The sequence below is a fragment of the Cinclus cinclus genome, chromosome 16, assembly GCF_963662255.1.
Source record: "Cinclus cinclus chromosome 16, bCinCin1.1, whole genome shotgun sequence".
Lineage (NCBI taxonomy): Eukaryota > Metazoa > Chordata > Aves > Passeriformes > Cinclidae > Cinclus > Cinclus cinclus.
The window spans coordinates 12,126,184-12,142,425 of record NC_085061.1 but is presented as its reverse complement, the minus strand read 5'-3'; the positions used below and the strand labels follow the sequence as shown (position 1 = coordinate 12,142,425).

At 64.3% G+C, this 16,242-nt stretch overlaps 3 protein-coding genes across 6 annotated transcripts in view; 1 reads left to right on the top strand and 2 right to left on the bottom strand.

Moving 5' to 3' along the window:
- Nucleotides 1-22: 22 nt before the first annotated feature.
- Nucleotides 23-2,801, bottom strand: PAM16 (presequence translocase associated motor 16). Of its 2 annotated transcripts, XM_062503422.1 has the most exons (5): nucleotides 2,517-2,801; nucleotides 1,932-2,016; nucleotides 1,379-1,518; nucleotides 932-1,000; nucleotides 23-773 (listed from the first exon to the last, which is right to left on the bottom strand). In XM_062503422.1, the coding sequence occupies exons 1-5, from the start codon at nucleotides 2,517-2,519 to the stop codon at nucleotides 687-689; spliced, it is 384 nt and encodes a 127-aa protein (XP_062359406.1). In that variant the 5' UTR covers nucleotides 2,520-2,801; the 3' UTR covers nucleotides 23-686. The 2 variants fall into 2 exon arrangements, with proteins under 2 accessions (XP_062359406.1, XP_062359405.1); XM_062503421.1 differs by lacking the exon at nucleotides 2,517-2,801 and having other exon boundaries at nucleotides 932-997; nucleotides 1,932-2,178.
- A 272-nt stretch (nucleotides 2,802-3,073) lies between these two features.
- CORO7 (coronin 7) overlaps nucleotides 3,074-16,242 on the bottom strand; it is a 34,666-nt gene continuing 21,497 nt past the window's right edge. For all 3 annotated transcript variants that reach the window (XM_062503416.1, XM_062503417.1, XM_062503418.1), the window contains 19 exons: nucleotides 7,183-7,237; nucleotides 6,942-6,999; nucleotides 6,707-6,852; nucleotides 6,192-6,287; nucleotides 5,985-6,116; nucleotides 5,730-5,862; nucleotides 5,478-5,653; nucleotides 5,296-5,404; nucleotides 5,100-5,186; nucleotides 4,864-5,006; nucleotides 4,691-4,795; nucleotides 4,483-4,568; nucleotides 4,268-4,409; nucleotides 4,083-4,172; nucleotides 3,889-4,005; nucleotides 3,664-3,799; nucleotides 3,466-3,557; nucleotides 3,293-3,379; nucleotides 3,074-3,211 (listed from right to left, as the gene is read on the bottom strand). In XM_062503416.1, coding sequence (XP_062359400.1) covers nucleotides 3,206-3,211; nucleotides 3,293-3,379; nucleotides 3,466-3,557; nucleotides 3,664-3,799; nucleotides 3,889-4,005; nucleotides 4,083-4,172; nucleotides 4,268-4,409; nucleotides 4,483-4,568; nucleotides 4,691-4,795; nucleotides 4,864-5,006; nucleotides 5,100-5,186; nucleotides 5,296-5,404; nucleotides 5,478-5,653; nucleotides 5,730-5,862; nucleotides 5,985-6,116; nucleotides 6,192-6,287; nucleotides 6,707-6,852; nucleotides 6,942-6,999; nucleotides 7,183-7,237 — 1,996 coding nt within the window. In that variant the 3' untranslated portion in view covers nucleotides 3,074-3,205. The remainder of the gene's footprint in view (nucleotides 3,212-3,292; nucleotides 3,380-3,465; nucleotides 3,558-3,663; nucleotides 3,800-3,888; nucleotides 4,006-4,082; nucleotides 4,173-4,267; nucleotides 4,410-4,482; nucleotides 4,569-4,690; nucleotides 4,796-4,863; nucleotides 5,007-5,099; nucleotides 5,187-5,295; nucleotides 5,405-5,477; nucleotides 5,654-5,729; nucleotides 5,863-5,984; nucleotides 6,117-6,191; nucleotides 6,288-6,706; nucleotides 6,853-6,941; nucleotides 7,000-7,182; nucleotides 7,238-16,242) is intronic.
- Nucleotides 9,333-15,927, top strand: VASN (vasorin). Its single transcript, XM_062503420.1, has 2 exons — nucleotides 9,333-9,432; nucleotides 13,908-15,927. The coding sequence occupies exon 2, from the start codon at nucleotides 13,918-13,920 to the stop codon at nucleotides 15,925-15,927; it is 2,010 nt and encodes a 669-aa protein (XP_062359404.1). The 5' UTR covers nucleotides 9,333-9,432; nucleotides 13,908-13,917.

Genomic DNA, 16,242 nt, shown 5'->3' with positions numbered 1-16,242 from the left:
ACTGTAACACTATATTCGTCCAGGGGAGAGGAAGTTTATTAAGAAAACAATAAAGTGAAGTTGAAGTAAGTTCCTGTTTCAGTCCGTGGTTGTGGTGGCAAGGGCAAGGAGCCCATGCTGGGGACAGAGGGGTGCAGGGGGGATGGGTGTGACCTTGGGGGCATGGTTGGCCCTGCCTGGCTCCCAGCCATGTCCCCATGTTCCAGCTCAGGCGGCCTCAGCACCAGTGAAACTCTGCCAGCATCTGTGGGGTGAGCTGCAGGTGGGGACAGCCACAGGGGGTCCCCTCACAGCCCCTCAGACCAACCCAGCAGTCATCTACACTGGGAGAAGGTAATGGCACAGCATGCCCAGGGTTTGGAGCTAGAGGTAGCCATGTACTCAATCCAAGAGTATCCAACTTCCACACTAAAAATAGCTCCTGCAGCCTCCCCTAGTGCCCTTTGAGCCCTGGCAGCCTCAATGCCCTGGGGACAACCTTCTTCCCCAGCTACCTCCTCTTCCTCCTCCCCTGGGCAAAAGCAGCCCCTTGCAGGGGCCAATCCCCTCCCAGGGCAGTGCCAGGCAGGCAGGTTCCTGCTCCCTCCCCAGGTGTGGAGCAACCAGGCCAGCTGCTGGAGGACATGGTGTTTATTGGCTACCTATAAGTTAAGGGTGAGGGGCACAGGGGGCAGGGGTGGCAGGAATCACGTCTCGGCTTTCCGTCCCTTCTCCTTGTCACCCTTGGCCTGGATGCGCAGCTCCTCATCCAGCCGCTCCTTGGCTCTCACCACCTGTGGGACATGGGGTGACATGGAGGGATGGGGTGACACACAGGGATGGGGTGCCCCCTCCCCTCCCTGACCCATCCATGGGTATATCTAGGCTCTGCCTGTCCCAAGACCCAGGCAGGGGAAGGTGCAGCCCCTGCTCTGCTTCTCGCGGTGCTCACCTTGGACTGCAGGTAGAAGGAGCCTCCCACTGATTTGTCGTTCACCTTGAACAAGTGGTCGTAGTTCTGCTGAGAGAAGGTCTGGGTCAGAGTCACCTCCACCTTTGCTCCCACTCCAAAACACTGGCAGCCTCCCACTTCCCCGAGAATTGCTGAAGAGTGATCCTGGGGACATGGTTGGCTCTGCCTGACACCCCTTGGGAGTCTCCATATTCCCAGCTGGGCACCTCCAGAGACCCCACATCCCTTCCCTGAGCAGCCCCACTGGGCACATGCAGAGGCCAAGCCTGGAGGGCTTCTCCAGCTGGTGCAAGGAATTCTCAAACTGGGTTTAACTGGGCCCAAGACAGCATGGGGGACCAGCTGCCACCCCCATGCACAGCAGCACCCTTGGAGAGGCCAGGCCCTGCCAGCACCATCCCTCCCTGGCTCCAAGGAAGCCTCTACCTTCTGGATCTCCTCAGGGTTGAGGCTGGAGACGTTGAGAATCTGCTGAGCTTCCTGGAGGCTGATGCCGATGATCCTGGAGGCAGCAGCAGACTGGGGTCTCTCGGCACGTCCTCGTGCATTGGCTGCAGCCTGGCTCGCTGGGGACAACCAGGGCTTGAGTCCCCCACGCTGTCCCCGCCACCCCAACCCTCAGGCAGCAAAGCCTGCACACTTTGAGGTGCTCAGACACTGGTGCCCCTTTTTCCCCGTCCAGCCACCCCTGGGACCACCTGGATGCCATCCCAGTGCCAGGGAGGTGGCAGGGACCAGGCAAGCACTGTTTGCTACAGGCAAAGGAGGGCTGGGGCTGCCACATCCCACTCTGCCCTCTGGGGTGCCAGGATCTCTGGGAGCCTGGCAGCAGTGCCAGGGCCAGGATGGAGCCCTGTGACAATCTGGCAGTGTCCCCTGCAGGCACAGCCCGTGGATGGGGAGCATTGGGGTGCCCAGGGAAGGGTGGGGATGTGGAACAGGGCAGCGTGGGCACATAGAGCAGCACCCCAGCTCCTACCTGCAAACTCCTGGCGCAGCGCCCGCATGAAGGCCCGTCCCACCACCTGGGCCCCCACCAGAATGATCTGTGCCAGGTACTTGGCCTGCGGGGACACCCTGCTGTCACAGCCACCACGGCTCCTTTGTCCTGTCACCTTCCCGTGGGCCCTGCACATCCCTAGCTCTGTCACCTCTCCCCATCCCCTGGGGGTCTGCTCTGACCCCATCTGACTTCTGTCATGGCCGTACCTGGCTCTGTCCCCCCTTCTCTGTCCCCGATACCTTTCCCAGACCCCGTCCCCTCCCCAGGCTCTCTCACCCCTCCCCTGCCTCTGTCCCCCGTCCCCATGCCTTGTCCCCTCTCCGCTGGTCCTGAGACCCTCTCCCCTGTCCCTGCTCCCCTTACACTGGCCCTATCACTCTTCCCCACTTCTTCCCCCTTCCCTGATCCTGTGACCTCTTCCCCCGCCCCGTCCTCTCTCCACTGGCCCTGGCCCTCCCGTAACCAGCTTTTTCGCACACCCCGAGCCCGCTGACCCTCCCCGGGCCCTGTCCAGCCCCAGCTCTGCTCCCCCGCCCCGATGTCCCCCCCGTCCCCTCTCACCATGTCCCCGCTGCCGCTTCCGCCCCGGCGGTCACGTGGCCGGGGGGTGAGGGTCACGGCGGACACCGAGACGGAGGCGGCGCGGGCGGAGCGTCCCCTCCGCAGGTACAGCGCCCTCTGGCGGCCTCCCCGCGCGGGAGGCCCGTCGGCGGGCGCAGCGCGACTTCACAGACTCCGTTCCCCGTGTGTCCCCGTGTGTCCCCGCGGTCCCTGTGACCCCGCATACCTGGACCCTCTGTTATCCCGGTGCCGGTCCCCGTGTCCCGCTCCCTGTGTCGCCCTCGGTCCCTGTGTTCTCCCCGATTTCTGTGTCCCCCGGTGTCGGTCCCTCTATAACCCTGGTCCTCACGTCCCCCTCGGTTACGGTGTCCCCCGCTGCAGGTCCCTGTGTCACCCCGATTCCCGTATCCCCCTGGAGCCGGTCCCTGTGTTGCCCCCGGTCCACATGCCCCCGTGTTCCCTGTGTCTCCCCCATTCCCGGTCCCCGTGTCCTCCCCGGTGTCCCAGGATCACGGCAGGACACGGTGCTGGTGCAGCGGCTTTAATAGCGGGTCCTGCCCGCGGCGGGCCCTGCGTCTCCTGCACCTCTCCCTCCTCCACCTCTCCCTCCTCCTTTTTCTCCTCCTGGTCGCCCCGCTGGGCCCGGCGGCTGCGGGGTCCCGGGTGCTCCTGGGGGTGCCGGGTCCAGCCTAGTCCTGTGGGAGACCGGCGGTGAGGGGCGTGGCGGGACCGGGTGCGACCAACACGAGGGTCATGTGTCCCCCTCCGGCACTCACCCACTCGTCCTCGTCCACGCCCTCGAAGGAGTCTTGGGGCAGCGGGTCGTCCCTGTTGCCCAGCCGGGCCACCATGGCACTGAGGAGCTGTGGGGAGAGGCCGGCAGAGCCGTGGGGCACGGGACATCACCCCCGGCTCTACCCTGCCGCAGGATGCTCATCCCACAACCCACCTCCTCCTTCTTCTGCTCATCAGTCTTCTCCTCCAGGTACACGGAGGCAGGGACGAACTTCCGAGCTGGAGCCTCTTTCGGGGCCTCACTCACTGTGAGAGCGGTGTCACCATGGGGCAGGAGGGTTCTACCCCATTGACTAAAGCCCCCCCAGCCATCTCTGAGGGCCAGGGGTCCCCGCCCAGCCCCTGCACCCACCTGGCACCATGCCTGCGGGGCGCAGGCTGGCACGGCGCTGCTGCCCGTCCTGCCCGTCCAGCCAGGCACCTGCAGACAGGGCCGACTCCCACCACACGCGGGTCGGCGGGTAGAGATCGTCCTGGAAATACTCCTTCTGCAGGAGCAAGGGGTGCTCAGAGGGGTGCCCTGCCTCCTGTCCCCCTCCCAAAACACAACCAGCATCCCCCCTCCCCCACCACCTACCCTGACACGGGGCACGTGGAAAGCCACGGGCTCCAGGGTGCTCTGCCCCAGGCGCAGTGCCCTGGCGAACTCCACCTCCCGCACCTCGCACGCTGTTTTGGGCAGGAAGACGAAGCCCTGGTGGGGTAGGGGTGTGAGTGGAGTCTGGCAGCACAAGTAGGGGGTCAGGGACAGGCAGCATATCCCCCCTTTACCTTGTGGGGTTCACTGGAGTTGAAGCTGTTGCACTCAAGGAAATAGGGGGGCTCGAGGGTCACTTCGTAGAGGAAGACTCTGGTGTCACCCTGGGGATGGAGCGACATGGAGGCTGTCAGTGGACATGGAGGGTGTGGGGCGCTGTAGGTAGGGAGCCCCAGATTTTTGGAGGACAAGCCCTCACCTTGCCGGTGAGGAAGATGACGCTGGTATCCTCATCGTAAAAGGGCAGGAGGGTGGAAGGAGCCGTGTCCAGACCAAGGACAGATAAAGGTCCTTCAGGCAGAGCCTGTGCCCGGTACAGGAGGATCCTCCTCTCACTACGGCTGTGTGGAGGTGACAGTGAGAGCAAGCAGTGTGCTCAGGCACCCCTGCCCTGGTATGTGTCCCCCTCTTTACCTGTCAAAGCCGGACACCAGGAGGTAGTCACCACCACAAACCCAAACCAGGCGTGCTCCGCGTCCCCCCTCAGGACCTGGGCCCTCCTGCATGGGGTGAAGGTCACCCTGCCTGCTCCGAGAGAGCTGGGGGTGCAGTCGTGCCTATGGGGAGGGTTTCGGGCCCACACCCCCAGCTCTCCAGCCTGTCCCCAGTGCTGGGATTGTACCTGTTGAGGCTGAGAGCTGCGCCGTGGCTCATAGAGCCGTATCCGTCCGTCTTTGCTCACCGTTGCCAGCTTCTTCCCATCTGGGCTCCAAGCCATGCTGAAAATCTGGAGAGACAGATGTGCAAATGTCCTAAAGTTGCCTCTCAGGTGTCTTGGGATTTGTCATCCCTTACCTGATCCGTGTGTCCCTGCAGGCACAAGACTTCCCGCCCGGAGCTCAGCTCCCAGATCCGCACGCTCATGTCGTAGGAGGAGGAAACCAGGAGATCGGATGCCATGGGGTGGAAGCGGATGGAGTAAATCTTTTCCGTGTGACCTGATGAGGTTCAGTAGTGCATGGTTGTGCCCAGCTATGGCTGCCACTGGGCTCGTTTGTCCCTGGTGTGGGGTGCTCGGTGTGTCCCCTCACCTCGGAGAATAGCTTCAGGCTCCTGCAGGGTCTCCTGCAGCCCTCCCTCAGGGATTCTCCACAGCCGGATCTTGGCGTCCTCGCCCGCTGTGCACCAGAAGAGATGGGCAGGGTTAATGGGGTGATCTGGCACGCCTGGAGCTGGGGGATCCCTCAGCAGGACTGGTAAGCCCTGGTAGGGCTGGCACGCACGTACCAACAGCGAGGCGCCGCGGGTCAAAGGGGTCCCAGGTGAGGTCGGCCACCGCTGCGCCATTCTGGATGGTGGGCACGGCCGTGTCGGGGAGACGGCCGGGCTTGGAGAGCTGTGGGAGAGAGCTGGGGGTCACTGGCACGGCACGCACGGCGCCGTGCCGGCCTCCACGCCTCGATGGGTACCTCGAGGACGGCGATCTGGCCGCCGGCGGAGAGCAGGGGAAGGGCCACGCGCTGGCGGTTGGCGCAGAAGCCGTCACACTCGCCCGGCGTGGTGAGGCTGAGCCCCCGCAGGTTGGTGAGGTGGTGGTCCCGGTGCAGCACCCGGCCCTGCGCGTGCCGGAAGCGGGAGCTGGGCCCTGGTGGGGGTGAGGGGGGTTGAGCACCCTGAATCCCCCCAGGGGGGGCCTCGAGCCCACTCCACTGCCTGCTCACCCAAAATGCTCTGCAGGGACTTCTGGCTGGGGCTGCTGGCAAAACCGCTGGAGGGGCCTGTGCCGGCTGAGAGTGAGGTGGCCGCGCTGCCTGGTGAGGCCAGTGAGGATGGTGAGGAGTAGCCACTGGCTTCCTATGGGAAAGAGTGCCAGTGGGCAGGGTTTGCTGGCAACCGAGCCTTGCCCTGTGGGATGAGGGCAGGAAGGACCCCACCCCTTCAGCATTCAGTGCACTTTTCCAGCCCCCCATGCTCACGCTCTGATCAGTGTCGGCGTGGCCAGTGTCGGTGTCTGTGTGGCTGGCATTGGTGGGGCCGGTGCCAGCAATGATGGGGGACGTGAAGGTCTCCGTGGGTCTTCGTGCAGGGTGCAGGCTCACCCTCCCCACCTGCACAGAGCACAGCAGTGAGCATGGGGCAGTGGCAATGCCACCAGCAAGGACACTGACCTGGATGACACTGACCTGCTGGCTATCCCCTGCCCACCAGCCTTGGGCATCGGTGGCTGGCAGCATCCCTGTGCAGTCAGGGAACAGATCCTCGTGGAACTCCTGGACAGACTGTGGGAGAGGGGATGGGGTGAGATGGGTGTTCCCAAAATCCCACAGCCTCTGTCCTGCTGCAGCTGGGGCACCCTGGATACTCCCAGGCACTTCCAGCACCCCACGACCCAGCACCCAAACTTCAGCTGCTTGAAGTGCCCACCACCCAGTGCACAACAGCACCCAGCAGGTGGCACCCAGCTGTCACTCTCCAGCACCCCTATCCCGCACCCAGCACCGGGCTTCCCAAATCCAGCTCTGAGACTCTGTGATCCACCATCAGCACCCAGGTTTGACCTCCATTCCTGCTGTCCCCAGGTTCAAGACTGGGGTCTCACTGCGGCTGGGTCCTTCTTGTCACCCAGTGCTGGTAAGGTGTCACCCATGAGATGACACCAGGCACCTATGAGACAATGCCACCCTCAGGGCCCCCTTACCTTGCGTGGCACCAAGTAGCTGACAGGGACGAGGGCGGTGTCAGTGAGCTGCAGGACACGGAGCACCTCGCAGGTCATGACATCCAGGGCCAGGCGTGGCACAGCCGCCAGGCCCCGGGTGCTGCCCTCTGTCCGGCACTGGGTCACTGTGGGACAGGCAGGGTGGCCCTGGGATGGGTGGCCAGGCAGCAGTGAGCCCCCCAGGGGAGATACGGGTGGGGAGGGACCTGCTTACCCTGGCTGAGTGCTGGCTGCGTGGGGGCAACCTCAAAGCAGTACAGGAGGTTTTCTCCCTGGAAGAGAGGTGGTGGGGACAGGGAAGGAGCAGAGCTGTAGGAAGCACCACACTGCACTCGCATGCAACCTCCTGTACTCCACTGGTGCACCCACATGCACCAAGCTGCACCTCACAACACCCCCCTACACCCTCCTGTCCCCCCAGTGCCTCCCTACATCCCCCAACCATGGGACCTCACCTTCCCTGCCAGCACCAGCAGCCCCGTGTCTGTGTCATACAGCGGGATGGTCACCCTGCAAGAGAAGGGGGATGCTGAGCTGGGCACCCCCATGGGCACAGCACCCCCACGGATGTGGGTCTGGATCCTGTTCCCCCACTAGTGCACACCCCAAATCCCATCCTGGGGAAGCGTGGGACAGGATAAAGCCATGCTGTGATGGGAGGGCAGCACCGTGCCCGGGGGTGCAGGGTGCTGGGCTGGTCCCAAGTGACCACCCTCACTGTCCCAGCCTGGGCTGACAGGTTGGCAGCAGGATGTCACTGCCACCTGCTTCCAGCCCCGGCTGCACAGTGCCTGCTCTGAAGCCGTGTCCAGCCGTGGGGCATCCTGCTCCCTGCCCTGCTCCCTGGCACCCGGCCTCACTCGGGAAGCCTCCAGCACTCACAGGGTTGCCCTGAGGCCTGCCGGGCCGGCTTGGCCAGTTCGGGGTGGGCGCGTGGCACACTCCGGCTCACCGCCAGTCTCTCCTGGCACCTGGAGCCAGCCAGCCCGGGGAGTGCCCTGCGGCCCAGCTGTGCCAGCTGGAGCGTGTCCCTGCTCTCTGTCCTGCACCCAGACCGCAGCCAGGGTGCTTCATGGCAGGGGGACCATGGCTGGGGGGTGCTTATGACAGGGTGCGGTGGTCAGGACTTGCTCCACGGCCAGAAAGGACCATGACTGGGGGGACAATCAGTGGCAGGAGGAGACCACAGGGAATACTCAGTGGCCTGAGGGGACAGAGGTGACAGGAGCACGGAGCCACCTCCGTGCCTTCCCTCGGCAGGGGTGGAGGAGGGAGTGCCAGAGGCGGACACTGAAGGACAATGTTACTTTCAGTTGACATTTCTGTGACTGTGCCACGGGGAGGGAGCTGCTCGGTGACATACCATGCCATGAAGTATAGCTGCGGGTGGTATGGCATGGTCCTGCCCCAGGACTGTTGGCACAAGGTAGGCAAACACTGCCAGGATGCCCATGGCAGGAACCGGGGTCCCCTGCCCTGCTGTCACTGCAGTCACCAGCACTGCCACCACCACAGTGGTGCAGGTCTGGGACAAAGGCACCCTGAGTGCCTGGTTGTCCCAGCCCAATCCATGCCATCCTCCCCATGCCAAACAGGGAGCATTGCTTCGCTGACACAGGGGCATGGGACAGCCCTGTGAGAGCCACCCACTTTCCCCCTGTCCCCTGACTTGATGCCAGGAGCTCTGTGAATGCCAGGTGCATGGAGGGACTGGGGCTCATTGGTGCCAGAGTTCCCGGTTACCCTGGACACACTGGATATAGGGGGTCCCTGGGGGTGCCAAGGACACTCAACCCAGCCTTTGTTGTTACCAGGATTGCCAGGGGTCCCATGGTGCTGGGGATCTGTGGGAGATACCTATACCTGGATCTACCCTTATACCTGTGTGTACACACCAGGGGTGCTGCGGTCCCAGAGACCCTGGCTCCAGAGGGGCTCTGGAGGGTTTCAAAAGTCCTATGCGTCCTGAGGATCCCTGTGACTCTGGGGAGCCCTGGGGTCACCATGTGGGAGTTCCATGTGAGGGAGCTCCTACATGAAGTTCCCAAGGGGTCCCAGAAGTCCCTGTGACTCTGGAGGCTCCTGGGGTCATGGGGTCTGGAGGTCCCTGCGGAGACCTCTGAGATCCTTGTGACTCTGAGGTCCCAGAGGTCCTGGAGGTGCTGGGGGCCACTGTGACTCAGAGGTCCTGGGTGCCCCGATGGTCCCTGTGACTCTCAGGTCCCAGATGTCCTGGGTATCCCAGGGGTCCCTATGAATCAGAGATCCTGGATATCCCAAGGGTCCCTGTGATGCTAAGGCCCCAGAGGTCCTGGGGATCCAGGGAGTCCCTGTGACTCAGAGGTCCTGAATGTCCTGCGCTACTTGTGTCTCCGGGGTCCCATGGTCCCTGTGATTCCAGGGTCCCAGAGGCGCTGGCTGTCCCTGCTGTCCCTGTGGCGCGGGGGGTCCCGGGGGTCCCCGCGGCGCCGCCCCCGTCGGGCCCCAGGTGAGCGTGGGCGGAGCCTCCGTGGCGGCCGCGCCCCGCCCCTCCCCTCGTGCTCTCAGCCAATGAGCGCCCGGCTGGATGGCAGGCCCCGCCCCGCGCTTTAAATACCGCCCCCCCCCGCCCGGCGCCGCCAGAGAGGGGAGCGCTCGCCCGGCCGCTGCTGCTCTGCCGCCATGGACTGACCGCGCGCCCCGCACCGCCCGCACCGCCCGCCACGGTGAGTCCCGCGGCGCCACACCGCCCGAGCCTCCACAAGTCCGCCGGGGCTCGTGGGGCGGCAGCCCACGGGCGGGAGGGGGATCTGCCGGGCATCCGCGGGCTCAGGGGGCGGTGGGGCCCGGGGGGGCCTGGACCGGGCCGTGAGACACCCGGTATGGCCTGGGTACGCCGGGTGACAGGGTGTCACCGGGGCCTCGGCTAAGGGTCGACATGCCCTGCTCCCTGCGAGGCCTCAACTGAGCCAGGGGCACCCGGCTGGCCCCTGCCTCGGCTGATGGTAGGGCCTCGGCTGGGCTGGGGCGATGGCACTGCAGTGGGCTGGGACAAGGGTTCATAGAGGTTCATTCACTTCCCTGTCCCTGCCTGTGCCTGTTTTGCCGTGGGACGCACTGGGGTCTGTCCCAGGGTTCCTGGTCTGGTGTTCCATCCATCACGCACAAGGGGAGGGATGTGTTTGGGGCTGACATGGAGCGTGGCTCCATCCGGCAGGGCCGGGTGGCAGTGAAGTGCTCCGCCAGCAGTAGGGCTCTGGACCCACAGGGGACCAGCATGGTCTTGGGCGCATCCCATGCTTGCTCTGTCCCAGTAGATGTGATGGCTGGGCTCTCCTGCTGGGGTCAGACAGAGATGGGAGCTGCTGGCAGCAGTGTCCACCCTCCTCAGTGGAGGGATTGGCTGGGGTGGGGTTTGGCTGCCCTCGTTCTGCTTGTGCTCAGGGGCTGGTGTCCTGGGTCACTGACCCGCTGTGGGGCCAAGCAGGTCCCCAGGCAGTGCTGATAGGGGTTTCCCTTCAGCTGGCACAGAGGGATGGGTGCCAGCAGGGCCAGCAGCCAGCCTGGCCACAGGGCGGCAGGGATACCCCCACTGCTTCTCCTGCCGCCAACTCCCTGCATGCTTCATCATCGCCTGGTGTGTGTTCAGAGGGTGCTGGTGCCTGTCACCCTCATTGGGTGTGACTTTGGGACACCGTGGGGAAAATGTCCCTTTCCAGATCCAGCTCCCTCCCAGGCTGGCAACCACAAGAGCCAACACATCCCCAGCAGAGATGCTCCAGTTCTGAGACTTTTCTTCCCAATCAAAACCCCCCAGTAATGTCCTCCCATACAGCTGCTCTTGCCAGCGTGCCCCACCGCCGACAGGTCTCATCCTGCTGAGACTGGGGCGGCCGGACTGCCCTGACCCAGTCGTGCCGCTGCCCACACGGCGCTGGGCAGTGCCGCCATCGGGGATGACACTAATTACTGTTTTCCCCCGCACCACGCCGAGGCCGGCCAGCCTCGCCGGGTGGCCCTGACGCAAGCGCTGCCTGCCCGGCTGGCTCTGCAGGCGGGACGCGGCACGAGGAAGCGCTCGGGGACAGCCGCGGCCGCCCCAGTCACTCCGGAGGAATCTGCCCGTGCCGCCCGGGCCACGCGTGGCACCATCGCCGGCCTCCTCCCACCCTCCGCCGGCGTTCCGGCTCCTCCCGAGGCGGTTTGGCTGCCGGCGAAGCGGCTCTGCTGGTTTTTCTCCTTGCCGGCACCTGAGATGAGGAGCGCGGCCGGGTCAAAGGGGCAGGAGCGGGATGGAGGGGCTGGCGAGTGCTCCGGGGAATGCAATAACCAGGCCTGCATTCCTGCGGGGCTGCTGCGGAAACTTTAATTAAATAGGGAGGGGAGCGGGAGGAGGTGGGAGCTGCGGCGGCGCAGGGTGGGTTGAAGGGGAGGAGGATTAAGGGCTTAATCCTGCACATCCCCCCGGCTGGCTCGCGGGAGGGGGCACGTGCTGACATCGGCTCGTTTTGAGGGGTGGAAAGCAGGGAGCAGCATCTGCATCCCGCCTGGAAGAGGCACTGTGTGCCTCCCTGTCACCGCACGGTGCAGGGCCCCCGTTCTTCCTGCTCTGGTGCCCCCGGCCAAGGTGGCAGCCCACGGGGCCAGCAACAAGGCTGGCTTTCTTTGTGTTCACTTGCTGGTGCGGGAAGGAACATCCCGGCTGTGCCTGCTTCCCTGAGGTCCCTAAGCAGAGGGCAAAGGCAGGGACTCTCCAGCTCCTCCAGCCTGTCCTGCACAGGTGTCACCCTTGCTCAGACATCGGCATCGTCCTTAAGAGCAGGAGGCGGGTACAAATCAGGGCATCCCCTACCCAGTCCCAGCCCTGGGTGGAGAGCGGGGTACCCAGCCCGGGGGGCTGCAGACAGGGAAGAGGGGGTGACCCGGTACTCCCACCCCAGCAGGCAGGCAGGGAAAGGCTGAGCCGGGACTGGGGGAATCTGAGCCCAGATCCACCCCGCAGCCGGAAAATATGAATAATTCGGCAAATATCTGCGGTGCAGGCGCGGGGAGCCAAGCCAAGGCAGCAGCAGGCCACTGGCAGGGCGGCCCCAACACCTCCAGCAGAAACGGGGCCCCCTCTCCGCCCTTGGGGACCCTGCCAGAACCTGGGGAGGCTGTTCCCCTGCCCCCCGTTCCTGGGGGGTGTCCTGGCCTGGGTTAACTCCTCTCTGCCTTGAAAAGCAGCATCGTGCCGGGGAGGCGGGGCGCGGGCGGGATGTTGGCGTGTGCCGGCCGAGCGGGCGATGCCGAGGGGCGGTGGCGGAGGCCGCGGGGCCGTGCCAGCCTGCCCGGCGCTCGTGGCCAGGCACGGATGCGCGGCCGTGGCCGGGCTGGCCGAACCTGCCCGGAGCGGGGAGCCTGGCAGGCGGGGAGGAAATGCCAGCGTAATTAAAGGGACGAGAGAGACTTGGGAGTCAGCAGCTGGTTGCAGCACGGGACACGTCAGCGAAACCCGACCCTGGCATTGCAAAACCAGCCCCGGCCTCGGCAGCATCCCGCAGGCCTGGCCCCGCTCCGGTACTGCCCACCCGGGTGGGCTGGCACGGCCGTGAGTGGCACCGCTGGCATGCCAGCACCCTGCACCCAAGGCTCTCCCACCAGCCAGCACGCTCTGGGTGCTGGAGCCACTTCGAGCGGTGCTGAGTCTGCCCCCAGACTTGACTTTACTTCGCAAGGTCTCCATGTTGTGTTTTTAACTCTGCTGGCAGCCTGGCTGTGATGTGGGGTGCAGGGGCACCCGACACTGGTGAGGGGGCTGGGGAGGGGATGCAGTGATGGTGACCCCTGGGAGACAGTGACCTCTTGGATGTGGCACAGCTCCTCCCCAGTGTCAGAGGCTGACGGCGCAGGTCGTGTCAGGGCAGGGTCGGTCAGGCCAAGTGACTCAGGCGATGTGGTGACCCTGCCCAGCCGTGGGCTCACCCCACCCTGTGGAGGAAGGGGGGGCTCTCGGGAAGAGACAAAGAACTGGCCGGGGTGTTAACCCTGTCCAACACCCCGGCAGGGGGACAAGAGGACACAGCACGGGTCCAGACCCTCCTGGCACAGGATGTGGTGTCCCTGCACTGCTGACAGGGCCGGGGCAGGCGGCACGTGCTGCTGTGTGACCTGCAGCCCCCCACACACGGCGGGGGCCCCTTGTGAGCCACAGGGGGGGCGTTTGCCTGGAGATCCGACAGCTCTGAGCAGGGAGGAGGTGGCAACAGATGGGGCTGGGGAAGGGTTTGGCTCTTCCTTTCCCAGGGATACCCCTTTGCCACCTCCCCCTGATCTTGAGATGGAGTGAACAGGAGATTGTGAGTCTCTGGGCCAGCCTAGTGTCATTAAAGGGGCTGAAAGATGGGGCTGAGAGAGGAGCCCTTTGGGATACAGGCAGGGGCTGTGACATCAGCCAGGGCATCCATGGGGAGCTGGGGTTGGGGTGGTTACAGTCTTGTTCATCCCAGAGCCTGCTCCCTCCATCTCTGCTGACCCAGGCCTCAAGGAACAGGGACACAGCCCACGGTGCTGTGCTGAGTCCCTGGAGTGCAACGGGGAGGGTAACAGCAAGGTGACCTGTGGGGACAGGGGCTGGCTGGGGGGTGAGTATAAGCTCTTGGACTCTGTGGGAACACAAATGGCTCCTCCAGCTCCACACTCTGTGGCCCAGACCACTTTTGGGTGCCCCTGTCCCCAAGAGGGGCTGCTGCTGCTGGTGATCCAGGCAGGAGCAGCCCCCGAGGGTGCAGTTGTTGCAACGATGGCACAAGCAAAGGGTTAAGCTGAGCTCTACACAGGGGAGGCCGGCCAGGCTCCCACCCCTTCCCGGTGCTCTGATTCTCCACATCCCCTGTGTTTGATTTGCACCCTGCTGAGCATCTGGGGAGGTTGGGGCCCTTCTGAGTACTGGGAAAGGTCTTGGTGTCCCACCAAAGACAGCCCCAGTATCAGTGGGGTGTATCTCATGGTACAGCCTGGGGTGTGCAAAGGTACCACATCCCCAAATCCTGGAGGTCTGGGGAGGGGGGAGCATGGAGCTGGGGTGGGCAGACCCTGTGCTGCTTCACGCTCACCAGCCCTGGAGGCAGAGCAGGGTTCAGAGGTGCCCAACAGCCCTGTCAACCCTGGGTACCCCCCAGCAGGGCCCATCCTCTAACCCTGGCTGTGCTTGTCTCTGCAGAGCTGACACCATGAACCAGCTGATCCTTTGCACACTGCTCCTCTTGGCCCGTGGGGAGCCGGCCAGGGCATGTCCTGCAGGCTGCCAGTGCCATGACCCCAGGACCATCCTGTGTGCAGCCAGGCGGGGCCAGACGGTGCCCCAGGGGCTGCCCCCCAGCACCCTCTCCCTCTATGTCTTTGAGAACGGCATCACAACGCTCAGTGAGGACAGCTTTGCAGGGCTGCCTGCCCTCCAGCTCCTGGACCTCTCACAAAACAAGATCACCAGCATCCAGAGAAACATCTTCCAGCCCCTGACGGAGCTCGTCAACTTGGACCTGTCCTCCAACCATCTGCAAGAGATCACCAATGAGACCTTCCATGGGCTGCGGCTGCTGGAACGGCTCTACCTGCAGAGGAACAGGATCCAGCACATCCATGCTGCTGCCTTTGACACACTGGAGAATCTGCTGGAGCTAAAGCTGCAGAACAACCAGCTCAGGGCTGTGCCCCCCCTCGACCTGCCCAACCTCCTGCTGCTGGACATCAGCTGGAACAAGATCCCTGCCATTGCACCAGGGGCTTTCCATGCTGTCAGCATTGAGTCCCTGAAGATTGCAGGGATGGGCCTGACGAGCTTAAACGAGGAGCTCTTCCAAGTCCAAAACAACCTCCATGAGCTGGACGTCTCTGACAACTTGCTGGAGTGTGTCCCGGCGGTGCTGCGGCGGCTGGGCAGCCTCACCAAGCTCAGCCTGGCCGGCAATGCCCGCATCTCCCAGCTGCCAGCCGAGGACTTCCAGAGCCTCCACAACCTCCAGGAGCTGGACATCAGCAACCTCAACATCAACACCATCCCTCGGGATTTCTCCAGCTTCTTTCCCAGGCTGCGGGCCGTAACGGCTGCCGGCAACCCCTTCAACTGTATCTGCCAGATGAGCTGGCTGGTGCAGTGGGTGAACGCCAGTGGTGTTGTCCTGCGGCGCCCTGAGGAGACGCGCTGCCACTTCCCCCCCAAAAACTCTGGCAAGCTCCTCCACCACCTGCAATACACTGACTTTGGCTGCCCCACCACCACCCCCACGCCCACCACGTCCCGCACCACCACGCTGCCACCGCCTGCGCCGCTGCCCAGCACCCACCGCCCACCGCCCCCCCCCAGCACCGCTGCACCCACCCTGAGGCCCAGAGACCCCCAGGACAGCTCCACATCAGTGCCCTTCAGCGGCGCCCCAGCCCCCACCAGCCCCCCAGCGCCCATCTGTCCCCCCCGCACGTGTCTGAACGGCGGCACCTGTCACCTGGGTGCCCAGAACCTCCTGGAGTGCCTGTGCCCCGCCGGCTTTGCTGGCGCGTACTGCGAGGTGGAGGCGAGGGGAACGACGCCAGCCCCGGGCACACCAGCCCTGCCACCTGCACAGCGGGTCAGCATCGCCCAGGTGGGCAGCACCTCCCTCAAAGTGGACCTGCACAACTACGTCCAGTCCAAGGCGCAGCTGAAGGGAATCCGCCTGAGCTACCGGAACCTGTCGGGGCCAGACAAGCGGCCGGTGATGCTGCGCTTGCCGGCCTCGCTCTCCGAGTACACGGTGCGGGCGCTGAAACCCAACTGCACCTACCGCGTCTGTATTGGGGCGCTGGGGGAGGTCCCCAAGGAGGAGCATTGTGCTGAGGCACACACCCTGCCCCTCAGCCTGCAGCAGCACTCCCCTGTCACCCAGAGCCAGGACCCCAACCTCGCCTTGATCCTCATCCCTGTGCTGGCCGCCGCGCTGCTGCTGCTGCTGGTGGCCACTGCTGCCATGTACTACTGCCGGCACCGCCAGGCCAAGGCGCGCACCAGCGCTGGGGTAGACACCGGCCCACTGGAGCTGGAAGGGGTGAAAGCCTGCCTGGAAAATGGGGATTTGAGCAGCCACGGCTGCAAGGTGCCAGAGGCAGCGATGCTTTCCAGTGGCTCTGAGTGCGAGGTGCCACTCATGCAGTCGCATTACCCCAGCAACAACAATACCCCGGGGCTCAAACCCTCCTACTTCTGAACCCACAGGGCTTCCAGAGCCTTGGACACAGGAGGGCTGAGCTCAGTGGCAGCACCTGGTCATGTCCTTCTGGGATACAGATTGCCAAGGAGCTGACTGAATTGAGACAGAAACCCCCCCGGAATGCCACAACGTGCAATTTCTGAGAGGCTGCCATGCTTTGGGAGGAGACACGAATTTTACTGCTCTGTGCCTTGATATCTGTGACTCTACCTAGAATGTGGGTAGTGGAAGAGAAGGGGGGGTTGATTTGGGGGTTGGGGGGGCTTTTTTTAGCTCCTGCTAAAGAGAAAGCTGCTGTGGCTTTCAAGAGAA